This window comes from Vulpes lagopus, chromosome 5 (assembly GCF_018345385.1).
Source record: "Vulpes lagopus strain Blue_001 chromosome 5, ASM1834538v1, whole genome shotgun sequence".
Lineage (NCBI taxonomy): Eukaryota > Metazoa > Chordata > Mammalia > Carnivora > Canidae > Vulpes > Vulpes lagopus.
In genome coordinates this window covers 14,166,255-14,192,647 of record NC_054828.1, presented here as the reverse complement: position 1 = coordinate 14,192,647, position 26,393 = coordinate 14,166,255, and the positions used below count along the sequence as shown (strand labels likewise).

General features: G+C 45.9%; 1 protein-coding gene across 3 annotated transcripts in view; it reads right to left on the bottom strand.

Annotated features, from left to right (window-relative positions):
- LARGE1 (LARGE xylosyl- and glucuronyltransferase 1) overlaps positions 1–26,393 on the bottom strand; it is a 522,915-nt gene that overhangs the window by 47,901 nt on the left and 448,621 nt on the right. For all 3 annotated transcript variants that reach the window (XM_041755794.1, XM_041755793.1, XM_041755792.1), the window contains exon 10: positions 7,436–7,591. In XM_041755794.1, coding sequence (XP_041611728.1) covers positions 7,436–7,591 — 156 coding nt within the window. The remainder of the gene's footprint in view (positions 1–7,435; positions 7,592–26,393) is intronic.

The window sequence follows — 26,393 nt, the reverse complement described above, 5'->3', positions numbered from 1 at the left end:
AGTCCCGTGTTGGGCTCCTGGCATGGAGCCTGCTTCTCCCTCTGTCTGTGTCTCTGCCTCTCTCTCTCTCTCTCTCTCTCTCTGTGTGTGTCTCTCATGAATAAATAAATAAAATCTTAAAAAAGAAAAGGACTTAACAATAGTTCATGTGTTCACCAAAATTGAGCACATGCCAGGTAATCTTTTATGGGCATGAAGATATATTGATGAATGAAACAGGTAAAAATCTCTGCAGTCACAGAGCTTCCATTCTCATAGGGAAAGACACAATCAACAAAATAAAGAAGTCAAGAATATAATCTATTGAGTTAGTGGTACATATTATACAGAAAAATTAAGTCAGGAGGCCTGGGACACAGGGGTGCTGGGGTACAGGCCAGGTACTGCAGGTGTAGACCGAAGAGTTATAAATATTTGCACAAAGACCACTCAGCCATGGGTCAAGCTTCACACGAGTTCCAGGGCTGCCACTACCTGTTCTAGGATTTCACTTCTCTGAGCTTCTAGTTCCTCCTCTAGAAATGGAGGTGATCACTACCTTGCAGGGTTTGTGAAAGAGTAAGAGATGGTTGTAAAGGTAAAAACCACTAGAACCATCACCAAGTAACCTGTAGTTCTCATTATATTCATCTTATCCATGGAGCTCCATCCACTTGGGAAGCATGGCCCCAGTTACCACTTCTGAGTTACACAGACCTGCTTTCCAATCGTGGCCCACCATATAGGAGCTGTTTGACTTTGAGCAAGTAACTCATCCCTTCTGAGCTTTGGTTTCCTTATCTGTGAAATGTGACTCATAAAGACTACCTCCCTCGATTGGGGTGAAGATTAAAGTTGCACTTCCTTTTCTCTTTCCCTGCAGGAAACCCCAATCGGCAGAGGCTAAAAAAAGCGGAGGAAGGTCTTGAAGCGATGCAGAGAGCTGTCTCCAGGCTAGGAGATAGAGTGGTGAACGTCTAGCACAGGGACACAGACTCAACAGGCTTCGGAGTCTCCTGTGTCATCACTTGGACGCTGGTACTGGTTTCCTGGAGGGTGGTTTGGCAAGGATGTTGGGTACAGGGCTGAGCCCGAGTGGAATGGGCTGGGCCATCGATTCACGAGGTCTGCTGTGGACACGGGCTAAAGAGGCTCTAAGTCTGCAGACACTGTCCATTGATTTACAATTCCACGTACAGGTCAAAGCTCACTGGGGTCCAGTTTTTTTTTTTTTTTTTGCTTTGTTTGCACATTTTGGAGGTTTGCTATGTCTCATAATTGAACTTCTACCACAACAGCGCATGATTCTTCTACTTTGGGTCTTTCCAACTTACATACCATTGGTTTTTCTTTCCTCAGCTGCCAGAGGAAGGAGGAACGGGGAGGTGAGCCCAGAAAGGGTTGTTCTGAAGCTGATGAACTCAAAGTGACAGCTGTCAGAAAGGAATCTGCAGAATAAGCAGGATAGTCTGAGGCCATTTCCTGCCAGGATAAATAGCATCCTCCTTCCTCTAGCCAATTCCTGCCCCCTCAGCCTAGCCAGCGTGATCTTACTGAAAATTGCAAACTGAGTTTCGTATCCTTAGGTTACCAAAGGGGGCATATGTGTTTGACCAAGATTCCCATCCAAATGGATTCAAATGTATATATTCTAATAACTCTGCATTTTAAAAGGTGAGCTTCCTTTATCTGGAAAATACCCTTAGGTGGAACAAGGCTCTCCTGATGATACAGCATTGCTTTACAAATACAGTGCTTAGGGAGAGTTGCATGTTTCTAAATAACCAATGTATGGAAACATGCTACCCTAGCTGCCAGGCTGTCAGGGATGCCAGGGGGCAGGGTGCCCTTATTTTTCTCTGCTCTAGAGGACAGGACTCAGATTAATGGGTTCCTTACAGACAGGAAGACTACACTCATCATGAGGAAGAATGGGTTAGCATCTGGAGCTTTCCCCAGCAGTGGAGGAAGCTGTTGTAAGTGATGAGCTTCTTGTCTTTGGGAGGATTCCAGCGGAGGCCGGATGCAAGCCTGTTAGAGATGCTGTAGCAGGATTTTTGCATGGAGTTGGGGTGGAGAACATCTGGGCTTATCCACCTGTGTTCTGTGGAGTCCCAGGGTTCCCTGGATAGACCTGAGGGGCGAGGTTGCTGAGGAAAATGGAGAGATGTCATGGGACAGGACAGGCTGTGTGTCCCATCAGCTACTGCCTATCTAAACCACGGATGGAGGCTGCTCTTCCAAACCAAACCATCTTGTCCTAGAGGAAGAACCCCGAACACAGAATCTAAAATGGGGGCTGCTTCTCCCATCGTAGCTTCACACTGGCTTCTTGAATTTACTTGTTTATTCTCTTCAGCAGGAGGGTCAGCCCAAAGGCCTCCCCTTCCTACCCGGAGTCGCTTAATTGGTGGGAAATCCACTTGGGATTGTGTGGCCCAGAGCTAAAGCGACAGCCCCTGGGATGCTTATAGACGGAGCTCTAAGCAACGCTGTAGCTCCCCTCTCTGGAGGCCTGCCTAGGAAAAATGTTAACAAAACCTGAAGACCATTTGTGGAACAACAGGTTTGGGCCCAATCTCAGATGGGTTCAGTATCGTGATCTGTGAAAAAATGCACCTCCGTGAACACTGTGTTCCTGGTGCTGAGTCCCATTTATGGTGATTTAACATAAAGTGTCCACAAAACACTGTGACAAAGGCATCACCATCCCCATTTATCAGATGGTGACCGTCAGAGCACTCACATGACTTCTCTGAGTCACGTGTCTCCTGAATGAGTGATCTGTGATGACAGGGGAGCCCACCATCTTATCATCACCACCATCATCACCTCCCCGGTGAAGAAATAATAACCATCTTGTGCAACTGCTTATGCCCTCACATTGCCTTCGCCTGAATGTGCCCTGTTCCCATTCACCTCGGGTCTCCACTGCTCCCTCCCTCCCACTTGGTTCACCTTTCTTAGCCTTCAAATCCTCCCTCCTCCGGGGAGTCTCCTGTGATGCACCTGCTCTTCCTTACCGGTGAAATGCCCTTCTCTTGGGCTACTGAAGTGCCGTCTTGGTCCGGTGCTCCTCACACGGGAGGATGACCCCCGCTTGTCTGCATCCCTCGCTGGAGCAGACTTTGATTTGCACCGCTCCCCTGGATCACTAGCCCTGCAGCTGGTGCCTGTTTGAAGGACTATCTGCCTGAGACACTGCTGTTGGAGACCTTTCCCCTCTAGGGCCTGCAGTCCTATGAAGAGGTTCCCGACATCATTTCTTTGACACTGCCACCCTCTGTGTGCTTGTCAAAGCTCTAATGACCTCACCCCCAGGGCTGGGAGCATTTAGCTTTGGCCCAGATCCAGGATCTTACGCTTTCCCTCTGGCTGTGTTTGCCTAACACTCGACATGCTGCAAAGGGCCAGAGGGTGGAACTCCCCCCAAGGACACAATGTTCCGGGGACCCAAAGTTACAGACATTTTGCTTGCCCCAGCCCCTCTCTGGGGGTGGGCTTGGCCAGAGGAACCTGGCTGCAACAGGGCACAGGGACCTACCCTCTTGATTTATGAGGGGGAGTTGTACCTACCCCTGTCTTAGCACCCACAAAGCAACCCACCTGTTCTCTGATCCCTGCTGCTGCTGCCCTAGGTCAGAGCCCCATTGCCATCTCTTTGCCTGGGACGTAGCAATGGTCTAACTGGCCTCCCTGCCTCCAACCTGCCCTTCTCGTTGTATTCTCTACACGGAGTGATTTCTCTCAAATGTAAATCTGACCATGATTAAAGCCCTTTGGTGGCTCCTCACTGCTGACTGGGTCAGTATAAACTAACCAAAGCCAAGGCCCCTCTGGTCGGCTTCATTCCTTGTCACTCCTAACAGGCCTGTGCTCTAGGAAACTGACTACCAGCATATTCTCATTGGACTCCCTGCTTTTCCATCTGCTCTCCCCTCACCTGGTACTTCCTTTGTCTCTATTATTTGTTCAACCCGTTCAATAAATATTTGTTAAGTGCTTATGATGTGCTTGCTTCTCTGCTACAGGAAGGAGTCCCCAGAGGTGAACAGGACAGGCAAAGTCTCTAAGGGTCTTATATATTCTGCCCTTCTTTTCGGGGATGGGGGGGAATAGGAGACAATTGCATGAACCAACTAATTGTGCATAGTAGTGTGTGCTCTGATAAAAAGAAAATGGGGCACATCACAGTGACTTATAGCATCACTGGATGCCCCTGTTAGGGGAGGGGGGCAAGTTTCTGAGGATGCTACCTTTGAGACAGGTGGGTGCTAAGGGGCAGGGTGTTCCAGGCAGAGGGGAAGCAAGCACAAAGGCCCTGTTTTAGGAATGAGACTGGAATGCAGAAGAAACAAAGGTGGTGGTTGTGGCTAGTGCACAGTCAAGGGCAGAGTGTTTGGGACAACAGCTGTGGTGAGCGCTCAGGGAAGGCTGCCCTCCTGCTCATGGCCCCCCCTGGACCCAAGGTGACCATCCTCTTGGCATCTCTAACACTTGTTACATGACAAGTGATTTATGTATAGGGATGGAGTCAGCCTGTAAGTTCAACCTGGGTGGCCTGGCAAGGTGTCCGGCAGGTGGCTGGCATTAATGCAGCCAATTGTTTATTGGACAAATAAATGCAGTCAGATTAGGAGAAGGACTACCGATGACTTCCCCACTCTGATGACCCAGCAGGGGAAAGAGGTGCAAGTGGGTAGTTTATAAAGGGAGTCCCACTTTGTAAGATGCCCAACAGTGCACTTGGGGAGCTCACTGATAGAACAATTAACTGGTGGCTTCATCCTACCAAGGCTTTTTATTGAGTCTTTTCCATGTAGGAAAAAACAAAGGTGAGAGAACAGTTTTCATTTAGTGTTTGGGGGAAAAAGTGCCGAATGGGCACTCAGATATTGATGATGATGGCAAATACTGATTTGAGTAGAGAGAGGAAGGCAAAACCAGAAGAACACAGCATTTGTCGAAACCTCTAAAGTGCTTTCCAGACTCTGAGCCAGAGTTCATGTGCTTAATGGTATTCTTTTCTCTACTGCCAGTGGTGGAGAAGGGCAGACACTGACAAAGGCATGGAAGGTGATGTGGAGAAGGCCCAGAGCTCAAGGGGACTCCACTGTGACCTGGGAGCAGATGCCAGAGGGCAGGGTGGCCGTGGGACCAGTCACCCTGGTAAAGGGCCAGGTGAGTGCATCCTCCAGACCTTCCGTAGACACCATCCCCTGACGCTGGGAACTAAAAGAATTCTCCTGACATCCAAGATAAGAATATAAATAATAACGATAATAGTAATAAAAGGAAATTCTGACTCTTTCACCTGCTTACAACATCCTTCCACTCGGCCTTCTGCCCTTCTGATGCTCAGCATCTGCCATTCTCCTCCCTGGGCTCCAGCCCCTGGGCAAACTGGCCATCCTGCAGGTCTTCATGTTGGCTGTGGCCTGCCCCAGGGCCTTTGTACTAGCTACTCCCCCCGACCTGGAATGTACTTCCTTTGCTCTTCCACCTCTCTCCCCAGCTTTACTGAAATGTGGAGACGGCGTATTAACATAGCATATTAAATGGCAAATTAAAAAGTTAACATAATGAAAAGAATTTGGTGAGTTTAGAAGTGTTACGTTCATGCTACTTTCACTATAATCAAGGTAATAAACATTATCCATCACCCCCAGACATTATCCATCACCCCCAGAAGTTTCTTAGTTTTTTTGTGTGTGTGTTAAGAACACTTAACACACGAGATCCAACTTCTTAAAATGTTTAAGAGCACCACACCCTGTTAACTCCAAGCACCGTGCAGCATAGGAAATCTCTGGGACTTACTCCTGTTGTGTAACTGTAACTTTATACCCACTAAACACACCAGCTCCCCATAACCCCTATTCCCTCCCCGGTAACCAGCATTCTGTTGTCTACATCTGTGCATTTACTATTTTAGATGTCTCACACATGGGACATCATGCGGTATCTATTCTTCTGTGACTGGATTCTTTCCTTAGCACAATAACATCTCCGTGGTTCACCCATGTTGTCACAAATGGTAAGATATCCTTATTTTTTAAGGTTGGACAATATCCTATTGTTCACACACATGGCGTTTTATCCATTCATCTGTCATGTCGATGGGCACTGGGCTGTTTTCACCTGTGGCCATCAAGAGTAATGCTGCAGTGACCACGGCAATGCACATACTGCCTCAGGATCCTGATTTCAATTCTTTTGGAAGCACACCAGAAGTGGGATGTTGGGTCATAGGGCAGTTCTCTCTGTAATTTCTTGAGGAACCTCCATACTGTTTTGCACAGCACCCACAGCATCGTATTACAGTGCACAGTGTTCCAATTTCTCTACATCTAACCATTTCTCATTATCTTTTGTTCTCTGGGAGCAAACATCTTTACAGGCGTGAGGGGGTATCTCACTGTGGCTTTGATTTGTATTTCCCTCATCCTTTGCTGTTCTATGGCTGGCTCTTTCTTGTCATTCAGGACTCAGATGGAACACCACTTTCTCAGAGAAGCTGCCCTCTGCCCCACCCCACCCTGGCCCCTGCAAACCAGTGGAGTAGCCCAGCTGCTCATTAATATGCCACCATGTAGCACCTGCCACTGGCTGATCATTTTTCCTGAACATTTATAGTTATCAAGTGTGTTTCCCCCATGAGAATATTAGCACCACAACAGCAGGGGACCATCGTCCTTTGTTTTACCTATGCATGCTCAGGGCTCAGAACAGGGAGGCCCTCAGGAAATGTTCACTGAATGAACAATCACTTCTATCTCTAATACTTAGGGTCAAGGAAAGAGAGAAAATATTTATTGAGCAGCTAACATATGGCAGATGCTGAGCCAGGTGCTCTAAATGCAATTCCATACTTAGTCTCAAAGCCCGCCTTTAAGTTTTACATGTACTTTTGGTGGTTGAGGAAACGGAAGCACAGAGAGGGTGAGTAACTTGCTGGGGGTCATGTACTTGGTAACTGGAAGGGATTAAAGCCAGCCCAGGTCAGCCTGACCCAGCATGCCCTGCCTTCTTCCATGACAGTGTGCGGCTTCCCCATTTCCTGCTCCCCAGAACTTCAAATCACTTCCAACCTTGCTCCTTGCTTGCTGTGAGCAACCTGCTGTGCCTCAATCTCTGCACTCAGATTGGGGGAAGAAAGAGGGTTTCTATGCACATCACATGAAGTATAAGGTAGGAAAAAATTATCAGCAGCGAAGACACAGGAAGATACAGGTGCTAGCTATGCCTGGGGCCTGTACCTAACGCTTTCTCCACCTACACTACCCCTAAAGGAGCCAGTTAGTGCACCTCATCGGGGCTGAGCATACCCCCTCTCTGCCTGCAGTGATGAGCATGGAGCAGGGGAGACGCTGGAGCACCAGTGTCCCCACCCCATCCCAATGGGACCCGGGGCAAGGGTGCGGCTCATCCATCCAGGGCCCCACGAGCCTCTTACGTTTTCGCTGTTGACATCTGCTTCGCTGGGGCAGCCAAAGAGTTCTCGCCTCAGGAGGTTTCCATCGTACTCCAGGAAGGTCAGATAGAGGTTGCGGAAAAACTCCACATGCTTGTTCTTCACCCGCAGCTTCTTGGGGGAGTTCCAGTGAATGACCTGGGGGGGTGACAAGGAGGCAGGCAGGTGGCATGGGCCTAAGCACTATTGGGGGGGGGGCTGTCCATTCACTCGCTCACTCATTCGTTCACCATTTACAACTGAGGGGTGAAGAGGAAGGGCACTGAGGCCACATGGCCCGGGTTCCAATCCTGCCTCTGCTCTTGGGCAAGTGAACTGTCTGTGCCTCAGTTTCCTTGTCTGTGAACTGGGGAAAGCAAAAGTTCCTGCTTGTGCCAGCTTTTAAGCTTCTGTCTCTCAGCTCCAAGCCTGCTATGCGATGCTGAGGTGGGGACTCTGCTACCCTACTGCTACCTTGCCAGCCGCCTCCTGCTGGGTGCTGCCAGATAGACTGGGAGTCTGGGGGAGGAGAAAGGAAGGTGGCCCTCCTGTTGCTTCCTGTCCCTGCAAGCATCACCCTACCTCCTTTCTTCAAGGCAGCAGTGACACTTCCTTCATTTAGCAGCAGCTAGAAGCATTTTGCAGCTTTTCCAGCATGCAGCATGCACCTCCTGGTCCGCCTCAGAGCTGCCTGCAGCCCCCAGCCCAGGTCTGGGTGCCAGCCCCATGTAATGATTCCCACCTCCCCTCTGTTCCTTCAGCGCCAGGGGCAGTAACTCTTTCCTGCTATTTCCTATTTTTGCTTTTTTAGTTACCAAATCAACACTTTATGTCTAAGTTGCCATTTTTAAAGATTAAACTCTGTTCGAATAACGGGGATGCTTTCTGCCTCCAGCCAGGGCCAATGGATGCACTGTATCATACAGCTGCCGTGAAAAATCAACTCGTCAATACACGTAATGCAGGCAAGGAGTGTCTGGCACAAGGTGAGCACCCCAGAAAGGCCTGTGAGGATGTGCCTGGGGTGCACCGGGTTGAGAGAGGTGCAGCCACCTCTGTTGATGGTGCTCGCCCTTGCCTGGCTGGTGGTTGGCCAGAGATGTGTCTACAAACAGAGCATAGAATGTGATTCGTGGAGAGAGGGTCAATGGGAAACAGAGCCATGAATAGGTAGCTCAATGCCTGTGCTGGGGCTTGAACGATGAACCAGAGCTCCCCAGGAGGCAGGGGCCAACACGGAGGGGACGGTGGTGGCACAGTGCCGGCAGAGGGAAGACCCGTGGGACAATACAAAGTCAGGTGCTGCAGCCGGAGTGCAGGTGCTGGGTGAGGTGTGTGGGAGATGAGGCTGAAAGGGTGAGCAGGGTGCGGGAAGAGCCCAGCCCCATGCAGGTCATGGTCAGAACTCAGCTGTGGCACTGGGGACCTCACTGAGGGGGAAATCACTAACCCTGGGTTTGAGTATGATGCTCTGATCATAACAGACAAGACAGGAATGCAGGCTGCGAGGGCCAGAAGAGCAGCCAGCAGGGACAGCTCGTGCCCTGGGCGGGGGAACTGGCTGGGCAGGGGCCGGGCGGGAGTACCCTTTGCCATCAGCTTTATAATCACAGTCTTCTTTTAATCCTCATGGTGCCCTGCATGAGGAATGCAATCTTAGAGATGAAGAACCTGGAGAAGTGACTTGCCCAAGGCCACAAACTTGGTAAACATGGGAACCGGGACTCAAAATTAAGTCTGAATAAACCTGATTCCAAAGCCCATGTTCTTCTGTCCACACGGGGAGAACAGGAGAAGCCAGGTTTTAAAAACTTCCCTGCTCATGCCTTGTCACGTTATAGAAGATATGAACGCACTCTCCCCTTTCCCCGACTTGCCGCCTGTGGTGGGGGGACCAGCATAGCTGACGGTGACACAGAAGAAGGAATGGGGTGTCCAGAGCTCGGTTCCTCCCTAGCTCCCTCCTTTAGCCACATTCTGTCTGCAGGAGCCTGAACAGGGCCAGCATTCGGAGTAGAGAGTGGAAGGCCCTCTCAGTGTCTCCTGGATGTACGGCAGCCACAGCCCTCGACGCTGGCTTGGTAAATGCTGCTCTGCAAGACCAAGTCCCTCTTCTCATGGCAACAAGGGGAAACCCATTGGGTACAAACCATACCTGCCACAGCCTCCCAAGACCAGGATGGTGTAAGGGCAGAGCAAGAACCGGGGACGTCAGGCCAGCCTAGGTGTGAATCTCAGCTATGCTCTATGCTCTTCACTAACTGTGTCCTTGGGCAGCTTGTTTTATTCCTTGGGGCTTCAGTTTCTTCATGTGTAAGGTGGGAACCAGTAATCCCAACTCCCCAAAGGAGTTAAGAGGCTTAAAACAAACGCCTAGCCCAGTGCCTGCAAGCCAGGATGGCCCTATATTCTGTGGGTTCTCTTCTCCCCTCAAAGATGATGGCAGCAGCCTGCCTACCAGCATTCTGCATCCCCTTTCTCCGAACCCTGCCAGCATGAAGTCCACCGGAGCAATAAGCAAGGAAGCGGGTTTAGCATTCAGGATGGTGCAGAAGGGCCAGCAGACTGTCCCTGGAATGAGGCCACTTGGCGGCGCCTGCATTTCAGGGAAGGAAGAGCATGCAGGATGTGTTCTCTTCCTGTGCCTTTTGAAGGATGTGAGAAGGAAGGAGAGGGAAGATTCTCCCCTGAGAATACACCAATTCGGGCATGAGAAGGTCCTGGGCCACGCATTAAAATAATTGCATGCAAGCTGGTGTCACTCACACCCTGTGGGGATCATGTCTTTACTGCAAGAGACTTTGGTGCTTGCCAAGTGCTGAGCGAGCAGGAAGGCTGATGGATGTGCAACTGACTCAGGAAACATGAAGTTCCTCAACAGGGAGAAACTTACAGGAAGTAAAAATAAGGGCTAGCCTCTGGGTCCCCAGACAAACAAATCTTTACTCCTTGTGCACAAATCTGCCAGGGACTTTGGAGACACTGTGTCATTAAATCCCCCAGATAAAGCCCATTTGGATCCCACTGTCCTTTTTACAAAGATGGTACCAGGCTTGTCTGTATCTCACAGCTGGTAAGGGGCAGAGCTGAGACACGAAGCCGGTGCGAAACCTGAAGTCCCAGGTTCCTTAGTGCTGTTGTGCACGGCATCAATGGGCTGAGTGCTTTGCAGATGAGGGCAGTGAGGCTTACAGAGGATCTGGCTTACCTAAGATCTCACAGGGTGTTTGGACAGGGGCAAGGCTATGATGAGGACCCAAGTCTCCAGGTAGCCCCGACCCCTTCTAGGCCACCTCTTATCCCACCATGTCTTGTTCTGTTCTGTGCCTGGACAGTGCTCTGGGTCTGTCTATTGTCTCCAGGTAGATACTGCTACCTGGTGTTCTACAGAAAGCAGCAAAGGTTGAACGAAGGTAGGGGGAGAAGATGATGTGGTTGCTGGCAGGTCAAAACCCTCTGCAACTTGCTGACCCGGCAACAGGGAAGCCTACTCAAAGGCTCACTCCAAGATCCCGGTGCTTGCTGAGTGCTAAGCCAGCAAGAAGGCTGAGGGATGTGCGTCTGGCTCAAAAAATCTTAGTCTCTCACCAGGGAGAAACTTAATGTATATTCAGATGTGCCTTTTTCTCCTTAGCAGGACACAGCATACTCCACTCCCCTGTGCTAGGCTCTAGAGAAGTAAATAATAGCTATGTTTATCTAATACCCGCTATACACTAGATGTGGTTGGTGTGCGTGCATGTGATGTTTTCACATGCAATCCTCAAAACAACGTGGTATCCCCATTTTACAGACAATAATGCTGAAGCCGATCCTAATGCAGGGTCACTCAACTAGTAAGTAACCAGTCCTAATACAAAATCAGGTCTGTCTTGCTCCCTCATCTTTTTCTTTCTACCACATCATTCATTCAGTAAATATTACAATGAACACTGACTGCGTGCCAGGCACTGATAGGGGCCGTGAATGCAAAGATGGACAGGGGATCACGACTCTCTTTCTGGAACTTACAACTGAGAGAGAGCAGGACATTAAGTTAACCATCCATTTTAAATTACAGGTGTGCTACGTGCTCTTATGGAGATGTTAAAAGAGAGATTGTTAGTGATGGTCGCTGGGCAGGGCCACCTGAATATAAAGAGACCAAGGCCCAGAGGGAGAAAGTGACCTGCCCAGAGTCACACAGCAAAAAGGGAGAAGTCATGCCCAGGTTCTGTCTCCCAGGGCACTGTTCCTTCCACTAAACCATATGCCTGCTTTGGAAAATCCAACTCAGGATTAGTATTGCTGATAATTTTGATCAGGGCATATCTGACTACTGAGAAATGTCATTTCCTGGTCCCTTGAGGGACCATCATTGCTGGCTTGGGGGCAGCAAGCTGGTGGTGTAGATGACATTTGCTGACAAGCTTTCACACACGAGATGGGAGTGACAATGGAGAATGTGTCCTGAAATAGATTTTTGCAAAGAGCTGGTAAATGTGTATGAGTCTACCAAGGCTTGTGGTGGAAACTATCATAACTTACTCTACTTGCTGAGGCACATTAGCATGGCAATAATAATTACTATCAGCAGCTACCATATACAGGATGTTTCCTATGTGCCAAGCACTGCTCTCAATACTTCGCTGTCATAGCTCATTTAACACATTCATTTAAGAGTATAGGTGATAGTCTCCTTATCCCATCTTACAGGTGGGGACAGTCCACTAAATTGCCCTAAGTTACATGGCTAGGAAGTGAGAGAGTCAGGATTTGAATCCAAAGAGACAGAGATACTTGGGATCTCTCTCTCATTTCTCTCATGTCTGTAATCATTAAATGACTCTGATCACAGCAATGAATGAAATTTATAGGAGAATTATTGGATCACAAAAGAATCCTACTCTCCCCTTCTAAGCACAGGGACCTCACTCATCTCTGGGATCCTGAGGCTGAGGATGGTTTAGGACTTCTCAGGTACAGGGGCTGAACCTCCATCTTGGCAGGAAGCAGAGAAGGAGGCATCCAGGTTGCATGCCAGGTGGGCTGCAGAAGCTGCCAGGCACCAGGGGCCCCATGGGTGTGATCTGATTTGGATCTGAAATGTCTGTGAAGGCTGAGTATGTGTGCAGACTTGGGAGTCAGCAGGCAGTGAGCCAGAGAAATTGACAGAAATTGATTACTGTTCAGGAAACTTAAACATCATCTGGGAGGACAGCAGAAGTCAACTTGATTAAAGGAGAAACACGAGACTCTATCGCCCATCAAGGAAAAAGCATTTCAAAGGTAGAAGCAAGACCTCGGTGCAAGGACAAGGCTATGGAAAGAGCTCAGTCAAAAATTCAGCTTCTGAAGCACTCACAACCCAGAGGGTTCCTAAAAAGTAACTTACAGTGCCCAAAATGCTAAGACATCAGAGCCTGTGAACAAGAACTTGGGCTGTGTATCTTCCAAGTTATGGGAATGAGGGGTAATCTGGAAAATGGGTCTCTGTCTCAAGACCTTCCTTGATTTTCTACGACCTTCCTTAGCCTGGTAGTTAAGCCTGTTGCAAACTGACTCCTGCTTACAATTTCTTTTCTATGTCCAGGCTGGAGGAGCTTCCTAGTATTTCTTGAACCTGTCTTTCATGACGTGTGTCTTTGCATATGCTCTATCCCCCTCCCCAGAATATCCTTCTTCTCTACCATGTGAATGCCTGCGTGACCTCCATGGCTGAGCTCAAATACATGTCTCTTCTGTAAATCTCTGCCTGACCGCTTGTGGCAGACGGTTCCCTCCTAGTAGGTCTGTCCCTCTACCCCATTCTTCATTCCTGACAGAACACTAACTTTATAGTTGTAATTTCCAGCATCTGTGAATGGATCCTGATCCATTTAAGGTCTAAGCTAATCATGATGATCCTATGCTCTGATTGCCCAGACCCCCTTGCAGCTAGGTTGGCCATATGATTCAGGATTGCCCAAAAGGATACATGAGGAAGCATGCATTTGATTTCCTAATAATAAGGTTCAGAGAAGGTGCCATTCTGCTCACATCCCACTCACCTTTTTGTTGTGAATACAGATGTGATGACTGGAACCATGACAGCTATCCTATGACTATGAGAAAGTCAACATCCTGCTATCTAGAAGCCAATGTCTATAGCTACTCAGAATTCTTAGCTAAGAAATTAAAACTCCTTATTTTAAGCCTCTGCAAACTAAGTTTTCTGATTCTTACTGTAAGCTTTCCTATGTAACACCCGGGCAGTTGCTGGGCCCTTCCTCAGTGCTCTATAGACTCTTGCACTTAACTCTGTAGAGAACTCACTGCACACTCTTGTAATTATTTATTTACAAGCCTGCACCTGGCAGCACTGGGATGTGAATTTCTGGGCTGGCAGGGAGCATGACTTATTACTCTTCCTGAGTGCCATAGTGTCTGGCAGGTAGTTAGTATTCAATAGCTGCCCTTTGCTTCAAGAATGGAAATCATGATGATGACATTCTCTATAATCCTCACATTCTGTCTGTCTACAGCAAATCATTTATAAAAGTCCTATTAATGTGGACTTTAGGATGGGGAAATATATTCCCCCTTTCTTTGTGTAAGGGCCAAACAGCTTGTCATTTTCTCTTGAAAGAGTTTAAGCTCCCTCTGTTCTTACCCTTGTTTGGTATTTCAAGGAGGAGGACAACAGTCTCACAAGTCCCTTTCCTTGTCATCCTCAGGATTACGATGCACAGGAGAAAGGGACAAGCAGACAGATCTGCAGACCAGTCACAGCTCCAGCTCCTATCAGCTGGTGGCCTGCACTAAGTTGCCTGGTCTCACGGAGACAGTCCCTCACCCACAAAAGGGATGTCACAGCAACCACCTTGTTGCTTGTAGTTGGTCCAGCCCAGGACTGATGGATGGATGCACAAGAAGGTATACTGAAGGTGCTCATCAAATTACAGAAGAAATTGGGGTTTTGAGTTCACAAAACAGCCACCTTGCCAACTGAGGAGGCAGGGTGAACACAGAGTCTCTATGTCGGAAAGAGGAATGAGAAACAAGACTTGAAACAAGGGACTACAGATGGTCACAGCCTGAGGCAGAAGGGCAGGATGAAGCCCAGAGATGAAGCCAGGGGCTATCCAGTAAGGTAGTAAGGCCCACGCTTCTAGTCAAGTTCAAAATACTGAGCAGATACCAAAGAGGGCTGCTAGGCACAGAAGCAAAGCAAATTTACCCCTGCTTCTTCTTGGCTCTGTCACCTAAACCACTTGATGTAAATGAACCTCAATTTTCTAATCTGATACAAGGAAATAATACTGCCTGCTTCCGAAGATCAATGAGACAAGAAATGTAAAGGCATCTGCTGCAGAGCCTGGAGCAGACCGGCGCTCAGTTCATGAGAGGTGGACAATCTAAAGTGACACCATCCCCCAGTACCTATTTAAAGCCCAGACTGCTGGCTCCCTGAATGTAAGGCCTGTTTGTGTCCAGCTCTGCACACATCGTGACAGGCTTGGTCAATGTTTGCTCACTGCCCGTGGAATCCACTCTGCTTCTTCTATCGCCCCGCCAATTGTGGAAGATTCTATTCCAGCTCTCATCCTCCTCCTTTCTCACCCCTAACCACTACCCAGAGTGGCTATTAAATAACAACAGTGGGTTTGAAACTCAGAGTCCAAGCCACAAAGGCTCTGGTGACTCTTTGTCTCCTTTTACACAGCTTCTTATTGTTCTTGGTTTTTACAAGTCCCAGAAAGAAAAGAAAAAATTCTTCCCAGACAAAAGTGCATCATTCATTTCCCAGGAAGCGGGCAGAGGACAGACCAGACTCAGTGATTATTTAGCATCCTCATCTGGAAAAGGAAGGCACAAGCCTGTATCCTACCATTTCTTGTTCTTTAGTATCCATTTCTTTAGTATCCTCATCTGGAAAAGGAAGGCCCTGTCCTGTATCCTACCATTTCTTGTTCTGCCATCTGTAACCATTCTTATTTTTTCCCCTGCCTGAGGATGGGGAGGTTGGAGAGGACAAATGACCACAGGAAAATAGATATCCTTGATAATACTTAGGGCTGGGAGAGTCATGAATCCATGAGGAGATCTGGCTATAGTCTCTCATGGCCATCACGTTCCATGTTTTCAGTTCCTTTTTTTTTTTTTTTTGGCTATAAAATGGCGTTAATGATCTATTTGAACTGGATTTTGATATGTGTGGAGAATTTCTGGCAGACCCGATTGCAGGAAATGGCAAAGCACTACAAACAGCCTAAGAATCCTCAACGAGTGTTGTCTTCATGTGGCTCCTCTGCAGACAACCAACTTAAGACTTGCAGATGTAACTGGCCCTGTACTCCCCCTCTCTCTATGGGATTAATTACTAAGACTTTACTCACATTTCACAGAAGCCCCACAGTGTCCCTCTGGGAAGTATCTCTACTGATCTGGGGACAGAGAGGATAGAGGGAAGCAGATTCCACCTCTAGGGATGATATGGAATCTTTAGCTGAGGGAATCTCCCAAGGTTGGTTGAGGAGCAGCTGGGTTTGTAGTCCAGTGGGATTTTGCCAATTTGGTGGAATCATCAGTAATGCCCTGAGGGGTGGGCACCATATGAATCACTGCTCTGGGAAAGGCAGCTGGCTTCCTGGTTCCCAGCTGACACCTTCAGTGCTGGCTCTCTATCTTTTTTCTGTATGTCCTGCGTCATCCCCTCGCAGACCCAGACATGGCCTTCTTCCCATGATTCTCATGGGGCTATGGGTCATGCCTGGTCCATCAGAAGCAGGGGCATGTGACTCAGGTTGACCAATGAGTCATTTCTGACCATTCCTAAGAACACAAAGATGGGTTCAGGTGTGGACATGTGTCCTAAGAGGGGTCAACAGAATCATTTAGCTGAGTCACTGAAAGAAAGAGGGTCTTCTTTCTCTAACTGGGATCATGAGCGCTAGTCACTTTTAGATTACTTGCTTTGACTTCTTCATAGCATGTTGGACCACCTGGAATGACCAATTTGACCATTTGTTTTCTTGTTCAGTGTCTACAGTCTGCCCTAGAATATAAGCTCATGGAGAGCAAGGCCTGTGCAATCTTACACACTACTGTATAACCAGTGCTCAGAGCAGTGCCTGGCCTACAGCCCACATGTAATACATATTTGTTGAATAACTAAGTCCTGTGTACTTACGGGCTGGGGAACTACTAAAAGTCACCCTGCTGTAACAGAGGCAGCATGGGAAATATGGAGAAAAAGGAGTGAGCCGATGTGTCATTTGAGCACCCATATCTGTGTCAATGCAGAAGGCAGTGTATCTCACATTTTGATGGGTTTCAATGTTCCTGGGTGAGTGTTCCATCAATTTCAATATCTATTTTTAGCACATTTAGTAGTATCTAATAATATCAATCTTTAAATAAAATATCCCTCACAAAATGAACAAATGGCTTGGAGCACCTGGGTGGCTTGAGCGTTTGCCTTTGGCTCACGTTGTGATCATGGGGTCCTGGGATCGAGTCCCGCATCGGGCTCCCTGCAGGGAGCCTGCTTTTCCCTCTGCCTGTGTCTCTGCCTCTCTCTCTGTGTCTCTCATGAGTAAATACATAAAATCTTTAAAAAAGAGCCTTGCATGGTAACCCAAAGTATAATATAAGTGAGTCTACATGGATATAAATAATTTAATAAATAAATAAAAATAAATGGGGGAGAGAAGCAGATCTCCTCACAGAAGAGCTCTCATATGTTTTTTTTTTTTTTAAAGAGCTCTCATATGTAGATTCTGCTCCTCATTAGGAAGTAGAACTTAATCTCCCCCTTTCCAGTGTGTGGTGGGTACAGTGACACCCTTCTGAAAAATGAAGCATGAAAGGGGAATACAGTCACTTTGCAGTGGAGAATCCTGGCAAAGACTGCCCTGACCAGGTACAGACAGTTAGGGTCCCTAGTGATGCCATGTGTGAAAATCAGGTCCTTCCTGATACAATGTGATGCCCTTGGGGATGCCCTTTGCCTCTGTGATACTCTCTCCAAAAACCCATAGCCTCAGTCTAATCATGAGAAAAATATAGGGGACAAACCAAGCCTGAGGGGGATATTTCATGAAATACCTGACCAGTACACCTCACAATGGTCAAGGTCAGTCATGAAAAACATGGAAAGACTGAAAAAGCATTGGGGGCCAGAGGAGACCAACAGAAACACCAGTGAAAGATGCCTAAAGCCTGTGGAGATAAGTGAAGTGCAATCTACCTATGTGGGTTTGTCAGTCTGGAGAGTTCACCATTACCATGTAAGATGTTAACAGTAAGGGAAATGGACACCAAATGCGGAGTGGCTGGAGTGGGGGCAGTATGGGAGTCTCAGCACTACTTTTACAACCTTTTCTGTAAATCTAAAACTTCTTCCAAGTAAGTAGGTATTAAAAACTTGTCCTACAAGGCAATGGACTGATTGTGAACACCAGTAAGACCAGCTCAGGTGGCCAGCAGGAAAACAGCCGAGCTGATGCTCTGTTTCCAATATGAGTTTTAGCTACGTTCCCAAGAACAGAAATGGCTACCTAATTAGATCTGACAAGAAGCTGGCAAAAAAAATTTTTTTTTGTTTTAGATTCAAATATGGATTTACAACCACTATCATTAAGGAAGAACTTCACCCCAAGTGTGTATAATGCCTGAAGATACTACTTAATGTTAGTACAAGGATGCATGATTGGCAAGACACTTAAACACAAAGCATCCAGGATAAGAAAACAAAACTCCGTAATTTTTTAAATTATTTTTTTCTCTGTAATTTTTTGATGAGGTATAAAGTCTTATGAAACTCTGTGTAGAACTTTACAACGTTCCACTAACCGCCATGAAGAGAGTTTAGTGGTCCCTTTGGGGATTTCATATGTAAAACGAAAGATAATAAAATCCAATAAGGAAAACACTTGCTTTTCCTGCCCTGGCAAAAATCACAGAAAAAGCACACAAGACAGTAACAAATGAAGTAAATTCCTTTGTCAGCAAATATAGTTGGGCAGAGTCACAAAAATAAGTGCAGCTGGCCTGAAGATCCTAGTATGAAGACAAATTACATGGGAGATTTGCTACAGAGTTAAATCAAAGCACAGAGGATCCTGATGTGTGTCAGCTTATGCTATTTGCAAGATTTGGTTTAGATAATGAAATACCAAAAGAACAACTTTTCAGTGAGCACTAAAGGAAAGATGTCCCCGACAAATTATAATCTGAACAGTAAATTCCTACTTCAGTGATGACAATGGTTTTATGGAAAGTGCATGTATGAAAGGTAGAGCTGTTTAATTGGAAAAATGAAAGGATTCCAAGTGAGTTCACAAAGTGATACTGAATTTCTTTACTTCATTATTGAAGGAAAGTTTGCAACAAAGCCTTGAAGCCAGGGCAGACAAGTACTACTGGATGTCACTAATTTGGTTACTTTTATAAAGGTGAGGCTGAGAATATCATAGAACTTTTATAACACTTTGAAATGACATGAAGAATGACAATGGAAATCTTTTGTACAATATAGAGCTTTGCTAGTCACCTCATGGCAAAGGCCTTATAATAGCATATGTAAAGATGATTTATGTGTTTGTTTTTACGAAAAATGGTTATCAGTGGTATGCTAGCTCATACTTTTGAAAAAAAAAAAAAGTACGCAACTGTAATCTGACCCTTCAATGTCAAGGTAATGAATAGGGTAGTAACTACTTTTAGAAAGAACCTGTGATATAGAGCTTTTAGAAAACAGATGTTTGAAATTGTTTCTGTTGTTACAGGATTTTGAGGTAAAAAATGCTGTGCTACCTAACAAAACCCTCATTTCTACATACTTCAATGGCCTGGTGTCCACAACCAGCAAATACTGCTTAATTGGGCCTTCCCTCTCTCAAAATCCTTTTCATAAGAGAGCCCAGATTATCCAGGGAAGTGCTTCTTACAGTGGGCTTTTAAGGAACCTGTCCCATAAGGTATTCCATGGTCAAGTGGTCTGTTCTGTAGAAATGCGATGGATCAACCAAACCCATCAGGATTCCTTGCTGCAGGACTTCGTAATATGCCATTTTGTATATACGGTACACAGAACTCCCCTCCACACCCCTCCCCAGGTCCTCGCTGTTTAAAGAAATCCCATTAACAATTCTTAGAACTCTTTGGGTACATAATCCAAAGAGTGCTATGCTACTGTAGGGCAGATTTTCCAGAGGCAGCACCTTGCTTCTAGGAATTTTGTTGATGTTTCTGGGAATAATTGCATCTGAACTTCATCAGCTATGTATAACAAAGCCAGTGATGGATAACTTAAATCACTAATACCCAAAGGGGTTAAATTCTGAAAATTTAGCTAATGAGCAAAGAAGAGGTGAGTGTTGAAGACAAAAGACCAAAAGCTTAAATTATCCAAAGTTCCCCGTGCTGAGCATGCCCTTCTCCAGCACACTATCAGGGCACCAGAGGACGTGCCCCAAACCAGCAGTTAACCTCGGGAAACCCCTTCCCCTCTTCAGGGCCCTCTGTCCTGTGAAAGGAGGGCAGTGGAATGCATGAGGAAGAAGATCCCTCGTTTACATGTTTTGCCCAGCAGCTGGCCGAAAATTACTGAGAGAGTGGGAGCATCACTAATTATTAATTACTGGCAATAGGGTATATGAGGCTTACTCCATGTCTCCCAGCCCGGTGCTAACTGCCTTACGCACCTGCGCCTCTTCTAATCTTTACATCTCCGTAAAGTGCCGAATACTTCTCTACTTTCTCATGCAAGGACACTGGTGAGGGAGGTTGAGAAACCCAATGACAGGCCTCCAGCCTGGCCCCCAGTGGGTGCTCTGAGTGTCTGCTGGGTGCACGAGTGACTCCAAGGCATGAGCCACCAACTGACAGTGCCAAACGCCAGGCCCCTTGAACAGGCGCCAGCTACCTCCTATTTGATCCCGAGACCCCTCAAGTGTACCAGCCACAGTGGTGCCTAGAGACAATAAAGCACTTAGAGCCCTTGGACTTGAGTCACAGGATGAAATTAAACAGGCCTCAAATAAAGAGGGGTCTGGGTGGGAGGTGGTGATTGTAGATCTTAGATCTTCTCCCCCAAAACAAGTGTTTTTTTCTTCCTGATCCATCCTAATCCTCCAAAATCAACCTTACCATTCATCATTCTTATTACCCTCTCGCTGGTTTCCCCAGCCTCATTTTTCATGGTAGTCTGCTCAGCTATGGCACGCTCGATATGCTAATGCCAGGCGGCCCCTCATCTTCCTCAAAAGACGTGAAAACTGACACCTCTCTAAGTATTATAAAATGTTTTAAAACTTGAATTATGTGCTACTCCTTTTATGCAAATGGTACAGATTGCCTCTAGGAACATACATCATTTCTCCATATGGATGGCACGTTTTCTCTTGGTTTTTCTCTTCCTTAGGATTTTTCTTTTAAGTGCACTCAGCTCCTATTTTATGAATGGGTGGCAGTCAAAAATCCAACCTCTGAGTCTGTTGCTTAAAATTCAAATGTTCTTTCAAGGAGACAATGTTATACTAAGAGCCTCTGCTCCGGGGTTAGCCCTCCAAAAGCCATTTAATACAAAGAGGACTCACACAGAATAATCCTATAGAAGCATTATCTCACATCAAATGTTTTCCTGGGAAAATATATGAAGGTGAGAACATATCCCTGTGTCAGAGGAAAGGGCTCTGGAGTCAGGGTCAGGCTGATACGAGTCTAAACCTCAGCTCAGTCCTATTTTGCTGTGTGATTCTGGGCAAGCAAGTGACTTAATCCACACGATCCTTCATTTTCTAATGTATAAAACAGATTAATATTCACCCTGTGAGACTTTTGCAAAGATTAAGTGATACCGCACTTGGCAGGCACACCATTCCCACCCAATCTGCCTGAAAACCCCCATGGCATCCTTTGAAGTCTTGGCCACAGCTTGCTTCCTGTCAATCCCCAAAAGGGATCAGTGCATTCTGGGCAGATGTCTTTGGAACCCTGTGTGGTTCCCTGCTGCCTGCCTACCAGCACTAGGCTTGTTGTTCCTGACTCACATGTGGGGTTCTGCTCCTTCCCATTCTCTGGGGACACACACAGGGAAGGAAGGGTGGTTTCAACAGGACTGGGAAGAGGGGGGCAAGGGTATTTGGGAGCTGAGGAATGATGTCAGGGCAGAAGACAAGGAAGGAAGAGACTTGATATGAAGACTGAGCTCAGGGCAGCCCCAGTGGTGCAGCGGTTTAGCGCCGCCTGCAGCCCAGGGCGTGATCCTGGAGACCCTGGATCAAGTCAGGCTCTCTGCATGGAGCCTGCTTCTCCCTCTGCCTGTGTCTCTGCCTCTCATTCTCTCTCTGTGTTTCTATGAATAAATAAATAAAATCTTAAAAAAAAAAAAAGACTGAGCTCAGGTCTCCTAGAGAATCCCTCAAGACACAGACTGCATCACACTGTCCCCAGTGGGGCCTCCCTGAGCTCTCGTAGGCTCCTTTACTTCCTTCCATTGCAACATGCAGCACCTGTCCTGGAATTCTCTGCTAATGGTTGCCTCTCACTAGACTGTGACCTTCCTAAGAGCAGGAACCATGGCTCAGCCCTGGGGCTCCAGGAGCTCATACAGATCCGAGGACTGGACCCTTTGCTTGCCAATTCCTGACCACCACCTACTGTTTCCGGCCAGGGCTTCCTTCTCTAAAAGCCGAGTGAAGACTCAAGGACTAGAACACAGCTTCCTGGTGTCTCTCCCCTTGTCCCTTCTCCAACCCGGCACAAGGCCCTTTGCTCATCTCTGAAGAATTTGTGCTCCTGGTGAAAGAATAAAAAGATGCTCCTTTGGGTTCTTCTCTTTTTATTTAAGATTCAGCCAGGGAAGGCTGAGTCATCAAGCTTTAGGACTGAAAGATAAAAAATGAAGGTCTTTGAAACACAAAGACCGAGGTAAAGTCAAATGTGTTTCTATGAGCACTCATGGGGCCTGGTGGAGAACAGGGCCGAAAATCATGGCCTCCATTTCATTAAAAATGTAACTGAGACTGGGAGAAGGTAAGCGGTTTATACAAGTCCTTCAGCTGGTAAGAGGCAGGACTGTCATTAGAATTGACAGGATTGCTTGGATCCCAAAGCCTATATAATTCTTTCCCCTTATTTCCCCCTAGTTGTTCTCTTAACCAATCTTTGCTTAGCATAAAGTTCTCTGCTCACACCCAGGGCAGGCTGGATGCCCAAGGCTAGTAAGCTCGTCTCTGGTAGAGCTTTATGCTTACCAAGAGTGAGTTGTGTGTTATCAAGTGTGCTTCTATGCTGTTTGTATTTCTGATGTAATTAGAAATGTAATGAAATATTCTTTGAATTAGGTGAATACAAAAAGAGAGTTGCTATTTCCATGAAAGGCCAAGGCAAAGCTTTGGAACAATTGATAAAAAAGAAATCCCTTTTAAAAAAATGGCTGTCAGACTAGGTGTGGGTGAGAGACTATAAAGGAATGGGAAAATACAAAATCCAGGACTGTCCTCCACCTGCTTTGTCAGAGTCCTTATATTCTTGCTCCCCCTTCAAGGGAAGGAATCAGGAGAACCAAAGAAGATGGATAACAAGGTGTCCATGCAAGATAAATACAGTGCAATAGCAGACAAAGACAAAAACAAAAACAAAAACAAAAACAAAAATCTGGCCTTGGTTGAAGAGATAAGCAAATCAAAGTTAACCTATTTTTAGGATTCTTGCCTGGACTGACATTTTTCAGTCAGCTGACCCAGTGCCAGTAGCTTGTGTGACCCACAGGTGGGGCTTCTTAGGTGGGCTACCCTTTGGAGCATGAGTGTGAGCTGATGGAGGGCAGGGTTCAGGATTCATCTGTATATTCCCCGTGGAGAACATGGGAACCAGCAAATAGGAGGTCCTTCATAACCGTTGAATATGATGGAGGACATAAAGGATGGGAGAAGGAAGAAGAAAGAAAATGAAGAAGATGCACCTTTACCTGGACTCTGAGGTCCAGGTTGGCCTGGAGGGACACACACACACACACACACACACACACACACATTGTTATTGAACCAGGCCCTCAGGCTCCATGGCAATGTCCAGACCCTGATGTGCCCCAAGGGTGGAACCTAGACTTGTCAGCTCTCCTTCATCCCTTAACTCTCTCCCCATGTTTATATGTTGGTATATTTAAGGATTCTAAGATTTTGTTAGACAAGATCTTAGTGGGTAAAATGACTTTCAGATTCTTTTTTAGGTTTATCTAGAGAGAGAGGAGTTAACTTGCTTTGACTCTGTCTTCCTGGTTTTTTCCTATTTGAAAGTCCTCTACTTAAACATAGAATAGGCTGCCAAAAAGAGTTCAGAAGTTATTTTGTTTGGCAGGTTCAAAGTGACAATACTTAACCAATCACTGAGCAACGTCAAAGTGGCGTAGCCACCTGCTACATTAACATCTAAGCTCTAGGTGACCAGTGACTTTGTTTTGTCTCCCATTGCATCACTAGGGCCTGTAACAGTGCCTGGCATACAGTAACTACCCAGTAAATGCATGAATGCATTGGTATTTCTGTGATGGGCAGACGTGACACACTTTCACTTGGACACCTAGTAGCTTTGCTGGCATTTATAAAATGTCCAAGTTGAAAGTTCACAGAGGAAAATCTCTCTATTTTATGGTGCCTTGACTTTTCCTTTTTGTGACTGTCAATTTAGAGGCTCTCAGATACCATGTCAAAGATATTGGCTTATGCCATATGTTATGCATACCTGTCTGGTTTCTTTAATGAAACTCATACTAATCCTGCTAAGAATAATCATCTGCACAAGACATCCACCAAGGTCCTCCTCACCCTTGATTTTATTTTTACTGAGGTAAAATATACACAAATTTTACCATTTTCTAGTGTATAGTTCAGTGCCACTAAGTGCATTTACATTGTTATGCAACCATCACCACCATTTCCAGGACTCTTTCAATGTCTCGTATAGAAATCTGTACTCATTAACTCCACATTTTCCCCTCAACCCAGCCCCTGGTAATCATTGTTCCACTTCCTTCCTCTATGAATTTGACTATTTTAAGTATCTCATATAAGTGAGACCATCGATAGTTTTCCTTTTGTGCCTGGCTCATTTCACTTAGCATATCTTCAAGATTCATCCACGTTGTAGCACATGTCAGAGTTTCCTTCCTTTTTTAAGGACTGTCAAGATCTTCAGTAACACTGATTTTTACAGAAATTTTATGGTTTTATTTTTGGTATGAAAATAAGACTTGAGAGTTTAGAAGTCTCCTGTACTTTTGCCTGGTGAAGAAATGTCAATTTATTACGAGAACCCAGGGATTGCTTCAATGTCTTGTCATATTTGCCCCGACAGCTGAATGTGGAATGCTTCCTTCTGAAGCTCACCCACTTCCCAATTTTTGACCACGTGCATCCAAGGCCTATATTGCAAAATATGTACTACTTCAAGTTTATAAGATGGCGCTAAAGTGTTGCTTCAATTTGGTGATCCACGGACACTTCTGTCAACAAGACTGGAGAGATCTACAGATCTCCTACAGATCAACTGAGACTTGATAGTACCACTCTTCCAATTTGGTGGGGGTGAAATTATTTGTGGTTTTAATTTTCACTTCCCAGATTAACAAAGAGTTGTACATCTTTTTAAGTGTTTACTGGCTGTTTTCTTTACAATTCAGTGAAATGACTCTTTTACACATTTTTCTTATTAATTAGTAAGAACTATTTGTGTATTTCACTTACTAGTTCTTTGTCAGTTATATATGTTGACAATGTCTTTTTTCTTTTCTTTTGGTGAGAGTTATTAATTTCAGTGTAGCTGAATTTGCTGATCTTTTCATTTATGATATATGCTTTTGTTGTCTTGTCAAAGAAATTCTTCCCAATTCTGAGGTCACAGGCCAGTTATTTAATTTTTCAAAATAAAAATTTAATTTGGCCTGGCACTTTTAAGTCTCTAATCCATCAGAATTAATTTTGTGCATGATATGAGATAGGGATCAGTTTTCATTTTTCCATATGGATAATCAGATGCCTTAGCACCATTGGTGGACGATTACATTCTTTCTCCAGTGCCCAGCAAGCCACCTCCTTATATACCACATTTCCATATAGGTATGCGTGTTCTTGGTCTCTCTGTCTTTCTTTTACTAATTAATTAGCACATCCCTAAGCAGATGCTCAGCAAAACTTTGCTGTAGGTTTTCAGTGGATACTATTTATGAGTTTTTGTCATAAATGAATATCTAATTTTATCAAATCACTTTCTTGCATCTATTTACATGATTATATGCTGTTTCTCCTTTAATCTATTAACATGCTGAATGATACTTGTGGATTTTTCAATGTTAAATCACTCTTGTCTTTCCTGGAATAAACCCAAGTTGGCCATGATGTATTATCTATTTTATACATGGCTGAATTCGATTTGCTAATATTTTCCTTAAGGTTTTTGCAAACCTCTCATGAGTGAGACAGGCCTAGTTTTCCTTTTTTATGCTCTCCATGTCTGATTTTGGTATTGAGGATATTGTGGCCTCATTGAAATGCATTAAAAAGTGTTCCTCTTTTTCTATTCTCTGGAAATTTACTTAAAATTTGAATTGTCTCTTTAAAAAATGTTTTATTTATTTGAGAGAGAGCACAGAGGGAGAAGGAGAAGCAGACTTCCTGCTGAGCAGAGAGCCCACCACAGAGCTTGATCCCAGGACCCTAGGATCATGACCTGAGCCAAAGGCAGATGCTTAACTGAGCCACCCAGGGACCCCTGATTATCACTCTAAGATTTTGTTTATTTATTTATTTGACACAGAGAGAGAGCATAAGCAGGGGGTGCAGGAGAGGGAGAAGCAGACTCCCCACTGAGCAGGGAGCTTGATGAAGGGGCTCAGTCCTAGGACCCTGGGATCATGACTGGGGCCAGAGCAGATGCTTAACTGACTGAGCCACCCAGGAGTCCTGGAATTATCTTTTGATTAAAAAAAAAATGGTAG